This window comes from Anolis sagrei, chromosome 12 (genome assembly GCF_037176765.1).
Source record: "Anolis sagrei isolate rAnoSag1 chromosome 12, rAnoSag1.mat, whole genome shotgun sequence".
Taxonomy (NCBI): Eukaryota; Metazoa; Chordata; class Lepidosauria; order Squamata; family Dactyloidae; genus Anolis; species Anolis sagrei.
In genome coordinates, this window is record NC_090032.1 from 2,177,214 (window position 1) to 2,195,742 (window position 18,529).

General features: G+C 46.8%; 1 protein-coding gene across 1 annotated transcript; it reads right to left on the reverse strand.

Moving 5' to 3' along the window:
• Positions 1 to 703: 703 nt before the first annotated feature.
• On the reverse strand, positions 704 to 5,829 carry LOC132764496 (cornifin-A-like). The gene is made up of 2 exons (XM_060758525.2): positions 5,655 to 5,829; positions 704 to 1,704 (listed from the first exon to the last, which is right to left on the reverse strand). The coding sequence occupies exon 2, from the start codon at positions 1,680 to 1,682 to the stop codon at positions 978 to 980; it is 705 nt and encodes a 234-aa protein (XP_060614508.2). The 5' UTR covers positions 1,683 to 1,704; positions 5,655 to 5,829; the 3' UTR covers positions 704 to 977.
• Between the last annotated feature and the right edge of the window lie 12,700 nt (positions 5,830 to 18,529).

Here is an 18,529-nt window from a genome sequence, read left to right on the forward strand (position 1 = left end):
GACCAAGGGACCACTTGACCAGGGACCACTTTGACGAGGGACCACTTTGACGAGGGACCACTTGACCAGGGACCACTTTGACCAAGGGACCACTTGACCAGGGACAACTTGACCAGGGGACCACTTTGACGAGGGACCACTTGACCAGGGGCCACTTTGGTTAGGGACCACTTGGCCGGGGACAAGTTGACCAGGGACCACCATGACCAGGAACCACTTTGACCAAGGGACCACTTGACCAGGGATAACTTGACAAGGGACCACTTTGACGAGGGACCACTTGACCAGGGGCCACTTTGGTTAGGGACCACTTGGCCAGGAACAAGTTGACCAGGGACCACCATGACCAGGAACCACTTTGACCAAGGGACCACTTTGACGAGGGACCACTTGACCAGGGGCCACTTTGGTTAGGGACCACTTGGCCAGGAACAAGTTGACCAGGGACCGCCATGACCAGGAACCACTTTGACCAAGGGACCACTTGACGAGGGATAACTTAACCAGAGACCACTTTGGTTAGGACCACTTGACCGGGGACAAGTTGACCGGGGACCACCATGACCAGGGACCACTTTGACCAAGGGACCACTTGACTAGGGATAACTTGACCAGGGACCACTTTGACCAGGGACCACTTAAGGAAGTCAAGATGTACTTACGAGAGGAACAAAAGGGCTGGGAAAGCTTGAATAGATTCAGGATAAGTTTTATTGGCTTAGATGCATAAATATTTAGAGGATAAGAAAAGAAGAGATGAATTAAATAGGTTTACTCATGGAACACTCAACTGAGAAGCGCATTCCATATGCTAAACATTTCTCCGTTTGGAATAAACAAGGTAATAGCTTAGATGTGTCCCTGTCTCATGGGATGGATATATTTGCTGGCGCATGAGAAGGAAGGAAGAAAGGAAACAACTTTTTGCAAGGCAGATTAGGATGTCGTCATTAGCACATGGCCATCTTCCTCAGCAGCTATTTCTTCAGAAGTCCTGGTGGTGTGCACACTTGTTTTGTCTGGCAGATCGCCGGTGCTTTGATGCCGACATAGCTTTGGTAGCCTTGCTGGCCACATTGTTGGGTTGGTAAGCAACACTGTTGAGGAGGCGCACAGCTTTGCTGTACTGGAGGGCAACACGTTTGCACTGGAGGACAATATTTCTGTTGAGGTGGGTAACACGTTTGTACTGGAGGACAATACTTCTGCTGGGGTGGGCAGCATTTCTGCACTGGAGGACAACACTTCTGTTGAGGTGGGCAGCAAGTCTGTACTGGAAGACCACACTTCTGTTGGGGTGGGCAGCATTTCTGTACCGGAGGACCACACTTCTGTTGGGGTGGGCAGCATTTCTGTACTGGAGGACAATACTTTTGCTGGGATGGGTAGCATTTCTGTACCGGAGGACAATACTTCTGCTGGGGCGGGCAGTATTTCTGTACTGGAGGACAACACTGTTGGACCGGAGGGCAGTACTTTTGCATAGGTGGGCAATACTGTTGAGATGGTGGACTGCAGCAGCTCCCCATGGCTCTTGACCTCCCAGAACAGCACGAAGACCCCGATGCACCACATGATGGCTCAGAGCAGAGTGACCGCCCTCCACAACAGCCCCCAGAAGATCCGGACACCATGTAACTTCCATAATCGTTGCATGAGTCCTCAAAGCCAGAAGAAGACATCTCCTTAGAACATGGACTGTACCTGTAAAAAAGGATGAGGGAGAACATTAGGAATGGAAGGATCCATACATCAGTTTAGAAGCAATGGAAGATGTTGTGTATAAGGATATACATATTTATTAATATTGTGTTTGCAGGGATGTGAAAATTGTCCTATTTGTTGAGGACTACTTACAGTTTAGGATGTAGCTAGATCTATTAAATCCTGATTGTATCTCGTCATATCATTCTATTTGCTAATGACATGCTGCCGACCAAAGACAACCAGCAAATGAGCCTATCAATCAATGGGACTGTTAACTGGACTTTGATCCAATGAGAAACAGCTAGGGAGAGAAAGGCTATTCAGTCACATTTCAACCAGATGAAAGAGGGATTGAGATTTCCCAAAAAGAAAGTCTGAATGTTGTGGAATTTTTAATTGTGTGGGACATTCACTGAGTTCAATTACTGTTGAATTGATGCAGTTTGACCTCACTATAACCACACAGAGTTCTGGGATTTGTAGTTAATACAAGGTCTTTGTGCTTCACCAAATTACAACTGCCTTGATTTCATGGGATGCAGTAGCACAGCGGTTAAAGAGGAAGCCACAGGGAGGAGGGAGCAAGCTTGTTTTCTGCTTCCTTGGAGACTAGGACGCGGAACAATGGCTTCAAACTACAAGAGAGGAGATTCCATCTGAACATGAGGAAGAACTTCCTGACTGTGAGAGCCGTTCAGCAGTGGAACTCTCTGCCCCAGAGCGTGGTGGAGGCTCTTTCTTTGGAAGCTTTTAAACAGAGGCTGGATGGCCATCTGTCAGGGGTGATTTGAATGCAATATTCCTGCTTCTTGGCAGGGGGTTGGACTGGATGGCCCATGAGGTCTCTTCCAACTCTTTGATTCTATGATTTGATTCTATGATTCTAAAGCCACTAGCTGCAGGAAAGGATGCTGACTGGGAGGTCAACAGTTCAAAGCTGCGAGTTGGGGTAAGCTCCTGATACTGAGTCTTAGCTTCTGTCAACTTCCCCATGGCCAGAAGTTGAACATTGCCTTCAGACGCCGGAGATGGAAAAAAGGGGAAGGTCTTTACCTTATCTGTGTTTGTAAGTCGCTGCTCATGTAAAAAGGCATTGAATGTTTGCCTTATATGTACTGTAATCTGCTGTGAGTCCCCCCGGGGAGTTCAAGCAGAATATAAATATAGTCATAGAATCATACAATCCTAGAGTTGGAAGAGACCTCCTGGGCCATCCAGTCCAACCCCATTCTGCCAAGAAGCAGAAATATTTAATTCAAATCATCCCTGACAGATGGCCATCCAGCCTCTGTGTAAAAGCTTCCAAAAAGGAGCCTCCACCACACTCCGAGGCAGAGAGTTCCACTGCTGAACGCCTCTCACAGTCAGGAAGTTCTTCCTCATGTTCAGATGGAATCTCCTTTCTTGTAGTTTGAAGCCATGGCTCCATTGCGTCCTAGTCTCTAGGGAAGCAGTAAACAAGCTTACTCCCTCCTCCCTATGACTTTCCCTCACATATTTATACATGGCTATCATATCTCCTCTCCGCCTTCTCTTCTTCAGGCTAAACATGCCCAGCTCCTTAAGCCGCTCCTCATAGGGCTTGTTCTCCAGACCCTTGATCATTTGAGTCGCCCTCCTCTGGACACATTCCAGCTTGTCAATATCTCTGTTGAATTGTGGTGCCCAGAATTGGACACAATATTCCAGGTGTGGAATATTCCATGATTGGATTGAACCCAGTGTATTATTATTATTATTATTATTATTATTATTATTATATTATTCTGCCACAAAAACACAGGATGTCACAGCAAATGAGATCTATATGCTGGATTTCGTATCACGAAATCCCAAGTCGAACACTTCCCAAGCATCTAGGACTGTGTGATTTATTATTATTATTATTATTATTATTATTATTATTATTATTATTATTATTTTGTGTTGTCGAACTGCATTGATTTGACAGTGTAGGTGAACCCTTAGTCTGCAAAGAAGAAAGAGAAAAAAAGAAAAGTATTTTCTGAAAAGAAAAAAAAACTTTTTTCCGCACAGAAATTTTATTTCTGCGCACAATATAATTTTATCAGAAAACACTTTTTTCCGCACAGAAATTTTATTTCTGACTAAAATATAATTTTATCAGAAAACACTTTTTTCCGCACAGAAATTTTATTTCTGACCAAAATATAATTTTATCAGAAAACACTTTTTTCCGCACAGAAATTCTATTTCTGACCAAAATATAATTTTATCAGAAAACATTTTTTCCGCACAGAAATTCTATTTCTGACCAAAATATAATTTTATCAGAAAACACTTTTTTCCGCACAGAAATTTTATTTCTGCGCAAAATATAATTTTATCAGAAAACACTTTTTTCCGCACAGAAAAATTATTTCTGCACAAAATATAATTTTATCAGAAAACACTTTTTTCCGCACAGAAAAAATATTTCTGCGCAAAACATAATTTTATCAGAAAACACTTTTTTCCGCACAGAAAAATTATTTCTGCGCAAAATATAATTTTATCTACAATTTTGCCACCCAGAGAGATTGCAAAAGGAGAACGTTTCCCTTGGTAGAACCAAGATAGAAAATCGATTTCAACATGATTGGATTCAACCTAGTGAAAGTCCCAGATGAAAATTCCACAACATGCAGACTTCCTTGTTGGAAAATCTCGATGCTTGGGAAATCCCTCTTTCGTCTGGTTGAAATGTGATGGAATGAAGAGCTTTGCTGTCCCTAGCTGTTTCACACTGGATCAAAGCCCAGTTAACAGTCCCATTGATTGACAGACTAATTTGCTAATTTGATAGGTTGGCTTTGGCCAGCAGCTTGTTATTAGCAAATGGAATCCTATGAGGAGACACAACCAGGATCTAACAGGTCTAGCTATTATCCATCTATCTAGATCAATAACAATGTCATGTTCGTTTGTGGGATTCACATAACTCAAAAACCACTGGACGAATTGACTCCAAATTTGGACACAAGACACCTAACAACCCAATGTACGTCCTTCACTAAAAAATTGATTTTGTCATTTGGGAGTTGTAGTTGCTGGGATTGATAGTTCACCTACAATCAAAGAGCATTCTGAACCCCACCAACGATGGAATTGAACCAAACTTCCCACACAGTTTTCTCATGACCAACAGAAAATACTGGAAGGGTTTGATGGCCAATGTCCTTTGGTTTTGGAGTTGTAGTTCACCTACATCCAGAGAGCACTGTGGACTCCAACAATGATAGATCTGGACCAAACTCTACACAAATAATCAATATGCCCAAATGTGAACACTGGTGGAGTTTGGGGAAAATAGAATCTTGACATTTGGGATATTTGTAGTTGCTGGGATTTGTAGTTCACCTACAATCAAAGAGCATGCTGAACCCCACCAATGACAGAAGGACATACATTGGGTTGTTAGGTGTCTTGTGTCCAAATTTGGTGTCAATTCGTCCAGTGGTTTTTGAGTTCTGTGAATACCACAAATGAACATTACATTGTTATTTATATAGATAGATGGATAATAGTTAGACCTGTTAGATCCTGGTTGTGTCTTCCCCTCCCTCCTCCGTCAGGCTTGATTGGGTCGAGAGTCATGCCAACACGATTGGCTTCGCCTCTCAGCAGGGCTTGGTTGACCTGTGAATTTTAGCTCCGCCACAGCTACATCTGAACACATCCAAAACTTATATCCGAATCAAGGGTATTTCCACATCAAACACACAACTCTATTGTTTACAACGAGTTGCTAGCTGAATCCCCCGAATCCCCTGAATCTGGTACACCAAAACGATATTGTGCACTCCTCTAGTCTACAATACCCTAAATCCACACTAGCTGAGGACTTCTGGGAGTAGTAAATCAAATATTAATTTTGTCCAAATTTGCATTATTAATAATTAAAAAGTCATTCTTATCCACAGCCATAAAGGCTGATCCTGGCTTACCTGATGATGTGGAATTCGTCTGTCGAGGACGTTTTGAACTTCAGCGAATATGAACCCAAGAAGGCCACAACTCTTAATATAGGGTTTCGAGGAACTCCTTGGAGATGGCGTGGCTCAGACTTTGATGTCGCAGATCCAAGTCTGGATGGATCAGAGTTGCCCCATCAGTCGTGAGCTGGCGTGATGTCTCGATTTGTCACCTGTGTCACGCTTTGCCAGTTTCCTCCCTTGTAGATCCCAAGAGATTATTCAACCACTGGCCACAAGACCAAGATCCACCCACTTGTCTTTGATCATGCCAAGATGACAAAGAAGAGAGATGAGGTAGGAGTTTGGCCTGGAGATGCCAAATGCCTACCGTGGTAGAGAGGCAATTAGAATAATAATAATAAAATGCCCTTTTAATCCTCATCATCATGTTTAAGCTTCCTGATGGCCAGAAAACCATGATGGGACAGCAGCTGAAGATCCATGAGCTGGAAAGTCCTACCTAATGAGGAATGCATTCCTAATGGTTATGTCATTGGAATAATAATGTCCTTTATCATGGTTCCATGTGGCATATTTTAGATGCGGTCTTCTACAGTGTCAATGGCAATCTTCTGTTTTAGACAATTTAGATGGTAAGACTCAAGGAGACCAGATATAGAAACCCACAAAATGATCTAGGAGACGTCATACTCTTTCCACCTGAGAAGACAACGGAAAACCTCTGAGTAAGTCTTGCCAAGAAGACCTTAGGAGAGGCTCACCATAAATTAGGGTCACCTTGAAGGCACGTAACAAACAGTATCTGGAATTAATCATGGTGTCGTACTTTGGAGACGGAAGCATCTGAGATACCAGTGGTTGAATCTACGCTGAGATATGGAAACTCGTGAGATGAGCTTGGGCAACTCTGAGAGGAAGGCAATTGCTAATCTCCTCATAATAAATATACCTAGGAGATTGTTACTGTAAGTCAGAGGTGAGTTCAAGCCATCTACTATGAAGTAGGAAATGTTAGGCCTCCTACCATGAATAGGAAACATTAGAGCAGTGGTTCTCAACCTGTGGGTCCTCAGGTGTTTTGGCCTACAACTCCCAGAAATCCCAACCAGGCAATCTTTTGTTTTAGACTATTAAGATGGTAGGACTCAAGGAGACCAGATATAAAAACCACAAAGTGATCTAGGAGACGTCATACTCTTTCCACCTCAGAAGAAGACAACGGCAAACCTCTGAGTAAGTCTTGTCAAGAAGACCTTAGGAGAGGCTCACCATAAATTAGGGTCACCTTGAAGGCACGTAACAAATAGTATCTGGAATTAATCATGGTGCCATACCTTGGAGACTGAAGTTTCTGAGATACTAGTGGTTGAATCCACGCTGAGACATAGAAACGCATGAGATGACTTGGGCGAGTCTGAGAGGAAGGCAATGGTTAATTTCCTCAGAATAAATATACCTAGGAGATTGTTACTGTAAGTCAGAGGTGAGTTCAAGGCATGAGAAACCATCTACTATGAAGTAGGAAATGTTAGGCCTCCTACCATGAATAGGAAACACTAGAGCAATGGTTCTCAACCTGTGGGTTCTCAGGTGTTTTGGCCCACAACTCCCCAGATATCCCAACCAGGCAATCTTTTGTTTTAGACTATTAAGATGGTAGGACTCAAGGAGACCAGATACAAAACCACAAAGTGATCTAGGAGACCTCATACTCTTTCCACCTGAGAAGAAGACAACAGCAAACCTCTGAGTAAGTCTTGTCAAGAAGACCTTAGGAGAGAATCACCATAAATTAGGGTCACCTTGAAGTCACATAACAAACAGTATCTGGAATTAATCATGGTGCCATACTTTGGAGACTGAAGTATCTGAGATACTAGTGGTTGAATCCATGCTGAGACATAGAAACGCATGAGATGACTTGGGCGAGTCTGAGAGGAAGGCAATGGTTAATTTCCTCAGAATAAATATACCTAGGAGATTGTTACTGTAAGTCAGAGGTGAGTTCAAGCCATCTACTATGAAGTAGGAAGTGTTAGGCCTCCTACCATGAATAGGAAACATTAGAGCAGTGGTTCTCAACCTGTGGGTCCTCAGGTGTTTTGGCCTACAACACCCAGAAATCCCAACCAGGCAATCTATTGTTTTAGACTATTAAGATGGTAGGACTCAAGGAGACCAGATATAAAAACCACAAAGTGATCTAGGAGACGTCATACTCTTTCCACCTGAGAAGAAGACAACGGCAAACCTCTGAGTAAGTCTTGTCAAGAAGACTTTAGGAGAGATTCACCATAAATTAGGGTCACCTTGAAGTCACGTAACAAACAGTATCTGGAATTAATCATGGTGCCATACTTTGGAGACTGAAGTATCTGAGATACTAGTGGTTGAATCCACGCTGAGACATAGAAACGCATGAGATGACTTGGGCGAGTCTGAGAGGAAGGCAATGGTTAATTTCCTCAGAATAAATATACCTAGGAGATTGTTACTGTAAGTCAGAGGTGAGTTCAAGGCATGAGAAACCATCTACTATGAAGTAGGAAATGTTAGGCCTCCTACCATGAATAAGAAACATTAGAGAAGTGGTTCTCAATCTTTTGGTCCTCAGGTGTTTTGGCTTACAACTCCCAGAAATCCCAACCTGTTTACCAGCTGTTAGGATTTCAGGGAGTTGAAGGCCAAAACATCTGGAGACCCACAGGTTGAGAACCATTGCATTAAAGAGTGAAGACTGACTTCGAGATGTCTCAAATCCATCCTTCTTGGGTCCCTCTGCTCTGCCCAAGTTAGCATGTCATTGTTGTTGTGTGGGATCCTAAGAGTTGCAGTTTGATAAGGTCTTTGGCCTTTTCTGTACAAGAATCTTGATGACCCATTAAACCACAAGATTCCATAGCATTGAGCAATGGCAGTTAAAGTGGAGACAACCCGTATTCATTCTACAACGTAGTTGCGCTCTCAATCCTACCCTGTGGGTGCAAACTGAATTTTTAGCCACTGGGAGGCACTCACACCTAATATAATGCCATCTTCATTCCCGTTCAGGGTGAAATAGGTCTAAGGTCGTTCTGACCAGTATGAAACGCTATAAATGACCTGGAAGAGTTGGATGTTTCAACATGGGTTGGTAAATGGACAAGGCCTATAAAACAGGAAGAAGAGGGAAAAGGAAACAGGTAGGCCTGCAGAAGAAAAGGCAAGAGTTGAGAGGACTTGGATTGAGAATTGATGGAAAGAAGAACTTCAAGATGTCCCAAATTATGTTCGATTCCATATATTCACCCATGTTCAAATACGATGAACAGAAGGAAAGTTCCTCTCCAAGATATTTCCTTTACATGGAGAACTGGACAGGGGGAGTGTGTCCCTCCTGGTTCTCTTAGACCTCTCAACAGTTTCGATATCATCGACCATGGTATCCTTCAGGACCACCTCGCAGGAATGGGACTTGGAGCTACAGTGGTTCCGTTCCTTACTAGAGGGTTGGGTCCAGGAGATGATACCATCGACCATAGTATCCTTCTGGACCACCTCGCAGGAATGGGACTTGGAGCTACAGTGGTTCCGTTCTTTACTAGAGGTTGGGTCCAGAAGGTGATACCATCGACCATAGTACCCTTCTGGACCACCTCGCAAGAATGGGACTTGGAGCTACAGTGGTTCCGTTCCTTACTAGAGGGTTGGGTCCAGGAGATGATACCATCGACCATAGTATCCTTCTGGACCACCTCGCAGGAATGGGACTTGGAGCTACAGTGGTTCCGTTCCTTACTAGAGAGTTGGGTCCAGGAGATGATACCATCGACCATAGTATCTTTCTGGGCCACCTCGCAGGAATGGGACTTGGAGCTACAGTGGTTCCGTTCCTTACTAGAGGGTTGGGTCCAGGAGATGATACCATCGACCATAGTATCCTTCTGGGCAACCTCGCAGGAATGGGACTTGGAGCTACAGTGGTTCCGTTCCTTACTAGAGAGTTGGGTCCAGGAGATGATACCATCGACCATAGTATCTTTCTGGGCCACCTCGCAGGAATGGGACTTGGAGCTACAGTGGTTCCGTTCCTTACTAGAGGGTTGGGTCCAGGAGATGATACCATCGACCATAGTATCCTTCTGGGCCACCTCGCAGGAATGGAACTTGGAGCTACAGTGGTTCCGTTCCTTACTAGAGGGTTGGGTCCAGGAGATGATACCATCGACCATAGTATCCTTCTGGGCCACCTCGCAGGAATGGGACTTGGAGCTACAGTGGTTCCGTTCCTTACTAGAGGGTTGGGTCCAGGAGATGATACCATCGACCATAGTATCCTTCTGGGCCACCTTGCAAGAATGGGACTTGGAGCTACAGTGGTTCTGTTCCTTACTAGAGGGTTGGGTCCAGAAAGTGATACCATCGACCATAGTATCCTTGCGGGCCACCTCGCAAGAATGGGACTTGGAGCTACAGTGGTTCTGTTCCTTACTAGAGGGTTGGGTCCAGAAAGTGATACCATCGACCATAATACCCTTCTGGACCACCTCGCAGGAATGGGACTTGGAGCTACAGTGGTTCCGTTCCTTACTAGAGGGTTGGGTCCAGAATGGCCATGGAGTCGAGCTTTGGGTCTCCTGCTCGACCCCCATGGTTGTTGTCTTGTGGGGTCCCTCAGAGATCAATTTCATCCCCCATATTGTTTAACATCTACATGAAACTGCTGGGAGAGATCATCTGGAGTTTTGAAGTTTGGTACACAGTTGACATCCAACTCTATTAACTTTTTTTCCACCTGATGCCAAGAATAATGTCCTGATCCTGAAGCAATGCCAGTCAGATGTGATGGGCTGAATGAGGATGAACAAATTGAAACAACAGACAAGACAGACTACTGGTCAGTCGTAGGGCTGATCAGGGTATGGGGTTGCAACCTGTACTAGATGGGGTCACACTCTAGGGGTTCACAGTGGTCCTTGGTCAGTTGGTTTCTGGTAAAGTGGTCCCTGGTCACAGTGGTCCTTGGTCAAGTGGTTCCTGGTCAAGCTGTCTCTGATCACAGTGGTCCCTGGTCAAGTGGTTCCTGGTCAAATACTCCCTGGTCAAGTTGTTTCTGGTAAAGTGGTTCCTGGTCAAAGTGGCCCTTGGTCAAGTGGTCTCTGATCACAGTGGTCCCTGGTCAAGTGGTTCCTGGTCAAATACTCCCTGGTCACAGTGGTCCCTGGTCAAATACTCCCTGGTCAAGTTGTTTCTGGTAAAGTGGTTCCTGGTCAAAGTGGCCCTTGGTCACACTGGTCCTTGGTCACAGTGGTCCTTGGTCAAGTGATTCCTGATAAACTGGTTCCTGGTCACAGTGGTCCCTGGTCAAGTAGTCCCTAGTCAAGTTGTTTCCGGTAAAGTGGTCCCTGGTCAAAGTGGCCCCTGGTCACACAGGTCCTTGGTTACAGTGGTCCTTGGTCAAGTGGTCCCTGGTCACAGTGGTCCTTGGTCAAGTGGTCCCTGGTTACAGTGGTCCCTGGTCAAGTGGTTCCTGGTCAAGTGATCTCTGATCAAAAAAATGTTGGGAATCACTGCCCTAATCAGTTCAGGCCCAGCCTACTTGAGGGACCGCATCTCCTCCTACCAGCCCAAACAAACCCTGAGACCATCAGAAGAGGTCCTTCTCTTGGTCCCGTCACCATCACAAGCACGGTTGGTGGGAATGAGAGAGAGGGCCTTCTCAGTGGTGGCCCTGCAACTCTGGAACTCTCTTCCCAAAGAGGTGCGATTAGCCCCCTCTCTACTGGCCATGAACAGGTCAAACCTTTCTGTGGAAGCAGACCTTTCCCAATTACCTATAACAGGAAATGATCAGGCTGCGATGGGTAAGCATATCAATGAAGACTATCTCAAACTTGACAACGTATACACGACCTAAACAAAGAGAACTTTAGGATTTTTAATGATTTTTTTTATATTCTTCTGAAATGAGAGACCTTTTACATCGTTTGGATGTACATAATTCTGGAAATGAGGCAACCTTTCCAACATTGCTGAGGGACAAATCCATAACTGTCAACAGGGTTGCCTTCTAGCATTATGAGATATACAGGTGATAGGAAATTAGATCTCTCCAATCATCATCACTAGCCTTTGGCCAATGTTTGTCCTTCCCAAAATTTGCCTTCTTTTTTCTTCCTTCCAGCATTAATACAAGATATTCTGGATCGTTCTTGGTAAAACAATCCTCAAGCTTCTCAGGGCTTGGCTGGGATGTTTCCTTAAGAATGTGGACCTCTAGATTAAGTTGAGGAATTTCAACCAGAAGCGAACACTTAGGCAGAAAAACAAGCTTAATCCTTCCTCATTTCCTGGAAAACAAGCTTATTTCTTCCTCGTTTCCTGGATTTTGTCTTTTCAGGGCTGTATAAAAAGATTATCTCTGCTTACTTTGACTTCTTTTTCCTACCTTTCCCTTTTGGAGTTGGGTAAGTTGGGTTCTCTTGTCTTCATGTTGCGATATCATAGTCTTAAGCATTGTGGAAGGATATTTAAGCTAAAGAAAAAGGGGTCTGATGGAAAAGAATTATGCTAGTTCTGAATTTTGCTGATGTGGTGGTCAACTAAGATCTTAGAACTTTTGAGGGCAATCTCTGAAGGTCTCAGTCTGTTGAGATCATAGAAGGCTGATCATCCAACATAGCAAATTACCTTCTTGAAGAAGGCTTGGATCCAGTTGTTAGTTCAACGTAGAGTAGACCAGTTCCACCAGTGGGATTTACTTATGTGTTGAATCAGCAAGCAACAACTCATTCAATAGTCAAACTCTAGTTGGGTCTGATCAATAACATTAAGGAATTTTAGTTTATTTTGAGGTAGGCCAAGCATTCGTAGAATCATGTAGTTGGGAGAGACTACATGGGCCATCTGATCCAGAAGTGGATTTAGATGTCCATGGAAAGTCACAAGAAGGAACTGAAGCCCAAGTATGTTGATGTTTTCAACATTGTATGTGAATTCTCATATTTGGTTGTATAGTCAACCCTCTACATTAGCACTTTTGACTTCTTGGGACTTGTTTACTCATGAATTTAGTTGAAAATGTTCCCTGAGAACTTCTAGGTCCTCCAATGTGACCTTATGATCAACTTCCTCCAATCCTGCATGGGAGAACTAGAGCTTTCTAGAGAAAACACGTCTCCAGAGAAGAACCGTCCATCTTACAACTAGATATCCTGATTTTCTAGCACTTGTTGAAGCTTTCATAAACTGTACATTTTTGGAAAGGATTCATCCTACTTACTATTTTCTAGTGTAAGCGTGTACTTCAGAGAGGACACAGAACTGCAAGATGAGTTGCTGTGGCTGCTGTGGAGGACGCAACAGGGGTGGTCACATTATCTGTGTGGGTGGACAGCCCTACCTCATATCTTCTGGATCGTCTTCATGCTGTGGATCGGGATCCAGATCAGGATCGTGTTGTGATTGCTGTGGATCGGGATCCTGCTGTGGTTGCTGCGGTTCTTCTAGACCCTCTCCCAGAATCATATGCCTCCAACCCAGGATGAGGAATTGTGCTCCGATGATAGGATGCTGAACCCTACATGTGTCAATGAAATACTACTAGAGGAAACCGGGATGACTTGCAAACCAATGTGGTGAAGCTCACTCTGGTCAACCCTGAGCTTAGTTGGTTGCTCACACTATGCATGGCTCTTCATCTACCAACCTAGCTTGCTCTTTCTCCCCCTTCCTGTACTCACTGATAGAAAGAATGAAATTATAATAAAGCTTGCATCTAAACAAATGAAGTATATCAGTTCGATATCCACCCTCTGGAACCCTGGACATGTAGATTGGTGATGTCCTTAGACATATCTTTCAGAGATCTCTAATAGTTTAGGTGAATGAACTTCAGCAGAGCTCCATGGGGCTACTTGATGTGGGAGATTATTCCTCCCAATGTGCTAGGGCAGCGGTTCTCAACCTAGGGGTCGCGACCCCCAAAGGGGTCGCTGGGCCATTTTCCGGGGGTTGGGAAGCTGCCTCGGTTGGACCTGCCTCCTCCAAAATGGCTGCCAGCTCCTGTGCAAGCCAAACAGCCAGGTGATTCTGGTTGGCTCCTCCTCCTCTTCCTACAGGGCTGCAGGGAGTCAGGAGGAGGAGCTTGGAGGCAAAGGTGCAAGGGGGAGCCTCTCGCCTCCTCTGGCCTCGGAGGATGTGAGGGGGGAGCATAAGGTCCTCCGCATGGCCACGGCCATGGGGGGGGGGCATTCCTCACTCGCCTCTTGCCTCCTCCAGCCTCAGAGGGCACAAGGGGCGAGCATAAGGTCCTCCGCATGGCCATGGCCATGGGGGGGGGGCATTCCCTACTCGCCTCTCACCTCCTCCAGCCTCAGAGGGCACAAGGAGCGAGCATAAGGTCCTCCGCATGGCCACGGCCATGGGGGGGGGGGCATTCCCCACTCGCCTCTCGCCTCCTCCAGCCTCAGAGGGCACAAGGGGTGAGCATAAGGTCCTCCACATGGCCACGGCCATGGGGGGCATTCCCCACTCGCCTCTCGCCTCCTCCAGCCTCGGAGGGCACAAGGGGCGAGCATAAGGTCCTCCGCATGGCCACGGCCATGGGGGGGGGGATTTCCCGCTTGCCTACTCTGGCCTCAGAGGGTGTAAGGGGCGAGCGTAAGGCCCTCCGCATGGCCACGGCCATGGGGGGCATTCCCCACTTGCCTCTCGCCTCCTCCGGCCTCGGAGGGTGCAATTAGGCGAGCATAAGGTCCTCCACATGGCCACAGCCATGGGGGGGGGCTTCCCTGCTCGCCTCTCACCTCCTCCGGTCTTGGAGGGCGCGAGGGATGAGGGGCGAGCATAAGGCCCTCTGCATGGCCACGGTCATGCGTCGGGCCTTCCCTGCTCACCTCTTACCTTCTCTGGCCTCAGAAATGGCCTCAGAAATGGCAAAGGGCTCCCAGCCCTCTTCGCCGCGCGCTCCTGTGAGGAGAGGGACAACATTGGCAAGGAATTGAAGGTAGTGCAAATCTCATCTATTTTACATGCTTCCCCCAAACCTTCTAGTATTTTCTGTTTGTCCTGGAAGTCCTGTATGCCAAGTTTGGTTCAATTCTATTATTGGTGGAGCTCTGAATGCTCTTTGGTGCCTGGTGAACTATAAATCCGCACAACTGTAATTCCCAAAGGTCACGGTCTACTTTCCCCAAACCCCTCCAGTATTTTCTGTTGGTCATGGAGGTTCTGTGTGCCAAGTTTAGTCCAGGTCAGATCAACAATTGTTAAGGTTGTATGAAACTTGGATAAGTGTACACCTGAGACATTGAAAGTACTCACTTTGCTGGTTTTCTGGTTCCACAGACCAGATAATGCCACCAAAGAAGCAATGGTCTTGCCATCAAACCTTCTAATTCCCACAGGAAATAGCAATTACAATCAGGAATTACAAATATGGAATTACAACCCCCTAATTCCAAATGAAAGGGAGATGCCCTCTCTCAGCTTAGTGAATGTGGCTCTGCTGCAAAGTAAGGGATGTAATGAACTTGGTCCAGAGGGGATTTGGGTGTGATGCAAATAGGTCAAAAAACACCTCCTGGGCCACTCTTCAAATTAATGCATGAGACATGAACCAAGTCATGGATTGTAGTCTACATCGTCCTCTTTCCATTATTGCGACTCTGCCCCCAACTGACTTGACCATGCTTGGTGCTGTGAGTAGGTTGGACCGAAGTCAATGCCAGGTTCAGTAAATCCTTCAGCCAAAGTTATTGTTCCTGTTCAATTTCAGGTCTGATTCATTCCATATGGCATATAATGTGAGAGATGAACATGGTCGTACAATGGTATACTAGTCAACTCATACTCAAAAGAGATATGAATGGAGGCAAATAAAGAAGACGTTATGATCTGCGTGAAAGCTGAGGAATGGATCATCTAAGCATCTAAGGACCCTACGTCAACAGTGTGATGCAGAACCTCATATATGATTCTAGGCTACATCCATAGGAGTCTAATGTCTAGATCAGTGGTTCTCAACCTATGGGTCCCTAGATGTTTTGGCCTTCATCTCCCAGAAATACTAACAGCTGATAAACTGGGAGTTGTAGGCCAAAACACTTGAGGACCTACAGGTTGAAAGCTGAGGAATGGATCATCTAAGCATCTAAGGACCCTGCAGATGGAGATCTACGTCAACAGTGTGATGCAGAACCTCATATATGATTCTAGGCTACATCCATAGGAGTCTAGTGTCTAGATCAGTGGTTCTCAACCTATGGGTCACTAGATGTTTTGGCCTTCATCTCCCAGAAATCCTAACAGCTGGCAAACTGGGAGTTGTAGGCCAAAACACTTGAGAACCTACAGGTTGAAAGCGGAGGAATGGATCATCTAAGCATCTAAGGACCCTACAGATGGAGATCTACGTCAACAGTGTGATGCAGAACCTCATATATGATTCTAGGCTACATCCATAGGAGTATAGTGTCTAGATCAGTGGTTCTCAACCTATGGGTCCGAAGATGTTTTGGCCTTCATCTCCCAGAAATCCTAACATCTGGTAATCTGGGAGTTGTAGGCCAAAACACCTGACGACCCACAGGTTGAGAACCACTGATCTAGACACTAGACTCCTATGGATGTAGCCTAGAATCATATATAAGGTTCTGCATCACACTGTTGAAGTAGATCTCCATCTGTAGGGTCCTTAGATGCTTAAATGATCCATTTCTCAGCTCTCACACAGATCATAACATCTTCTTTATTAGCCTCCATTCATATCTCTTATAAGTATGAGTTGACCAGTGTACCATAGTATGACCACATCACCTGGGTCGGCTATGTCTTCCTTCAGTCTAGACCAGTGGTTCTCAACATGGTTGTACAATGGTAAATTGGTCAACTCATACTCAAAAGAGATATGAATGGAGGTGAATCTTGTCTCCTGCCTATGTCATCAGTTGGGGACCCCTCCCCCCAGCACCAACTGCTGCTCTGGGGCCAAAGTGAAGAGAAGGGGGGGACCAGGGGACAATTCCATCTTGTCTCCTGCATATATTATCAGCTGGGGACCCCTCCCCCCAGCACCAACTGCCGCTCTTTGGCCAGAGTGAAGAGAGATGGGGCCAGGGAACAGTTCCATCTTGTCTCCTGCATATTTCACCAACTGCTGCTCTGGGGCCAAAGCGAAGAGAGAGGGGACCAGGGGACAGTTCCATCTTGTCTCCTGCATATGTCATCAGCTGGGGACCCCTCCCCCCAGCACCAACTGCCACTCTGGGCCAAAGTGAATAGAGAGGGGGGGCAGGGGACAGTTCCATCTTGTCTCCTGCATATGTCATCAGTTGGGGACCCCCCCCTCCAGCACCAACTGCTGTTCTGTGCCAGAGTGAAGAGAGAGGGGGCCAGGGGACAGTTCCATCTTGTCCCCTGCATATGTCATCAGTTGGGGACCCCCCCCTCCAGCACCAACTGCTGCTCTGGGCCAGAGTGAAGAGAGAGGGGGCCAGGGGACAGTTCCATCTTGTCTCCTGCATATATCATCAGTTGGGGACCCCTCCCCCCAGCACCAAATGCCGCTCTGGGCCAGAGTGAAAAGAGAGGGGGGCAGGGGACAGTTCCATCTTGTCTCCTGCATATGTCATCAGTTGAGGATCCAATCCCCCAGCACCAACTGCTGCTCTGGGCCAGAGTGAAGAGAGAGGGGGCCAGGGGATAGTTCCATCTTGTCTCCTGCATATGTCATCAGTTGAGGATCCCTTCCCCCAGCATCGACTGACGCTCTGGGCCAGAGTGAAGAGAGAGGGGGCCAGGAGACAGTTCCATCTTGTCTCCTGCATATGTCATCTGCTGGGGACCCCTCCCCCCTACACCAACTGCTGCTCTGGGCCAGACTGAAGAGAAAGGGGGCCAGGGGACAGTTCCATCTTGTCTCCTGCATATGTCATCAGCTGGGGACCCCTCCCCCAGCACCAATTGTTGCTCTGGGGCCAAAGTGAAGAGAGGGGGGACTAGGGGACAGTTCCATCTTGTCTCCTGCATATGTCATCCACTGGGGACCCCTCCCCCCCAGCACCAACTGCCGCTCTGGGCCAGAGTGAAGAGGGAGGGGGACGGGGGACAGTTCCATCTTGTCTCCTGCATACATCATCAGTTGGGGCCTCTCCTCCCAGCACCAACTGCTGCTCTGGGGTCTGAGTGAAGAGAGAGGGGTCCAGGGGACAGTTCCATCTTGTCTCCTGCATATGTCATCAGCTGGGGACCCCTCCCCCAGCACCAACTGCTGCTCTGGGCCAGAGTGAAGAGAGGGGGGGGCAGGGGACAGTTCCATCTTGTCTCCTGCATACATCATCAGTTGGGGCCTCTCCTCCCAGCACCAACTGCTGCTCTGGGCCAGAGTGAAGAGAGAGGGGCCAGGGGACAGTTCCATCTTGTCTCCTGCATATGTCATCAGCTGGGGACCCCTCCCCCAGCACCAACTGCTGCTCTGGGGCCAGAGTGAAGAGAGGGGGGGGCAGGGGACAGTTCCATCTTGTCTCCTGCATACATCATCAGTTGGGGCCTCTCCTCCCAGCACCAACTGCTGCTCTGGGCCAGAGTGAAGAGAGAGGGGCCAGGGGACAGTTCCATCTTGTCTCCTGCATATGTCATCAGCTGGGGACCCCTCCCCCAGCACCAACTGCTGCTCTGGGGCCAGAGTGAAGAGAGGGGGGGGGCAGGGGACAGTTCCATCTTGTCTCCTGCATATGTCATCAGATGAGGATCCTTTCTCCCAGCATCATCTGTCGCTCTAGGCCAGAGTGACGAAAGAGGGGGCCAGGGGACAGTTCCATCTTGTCTCCTGCATATGTCATCAGCTGGGGACCCCTCCCCCAGCACCAACTGTCCTTCTGGGCCTGAGTGAAGAGAGAGGGGGC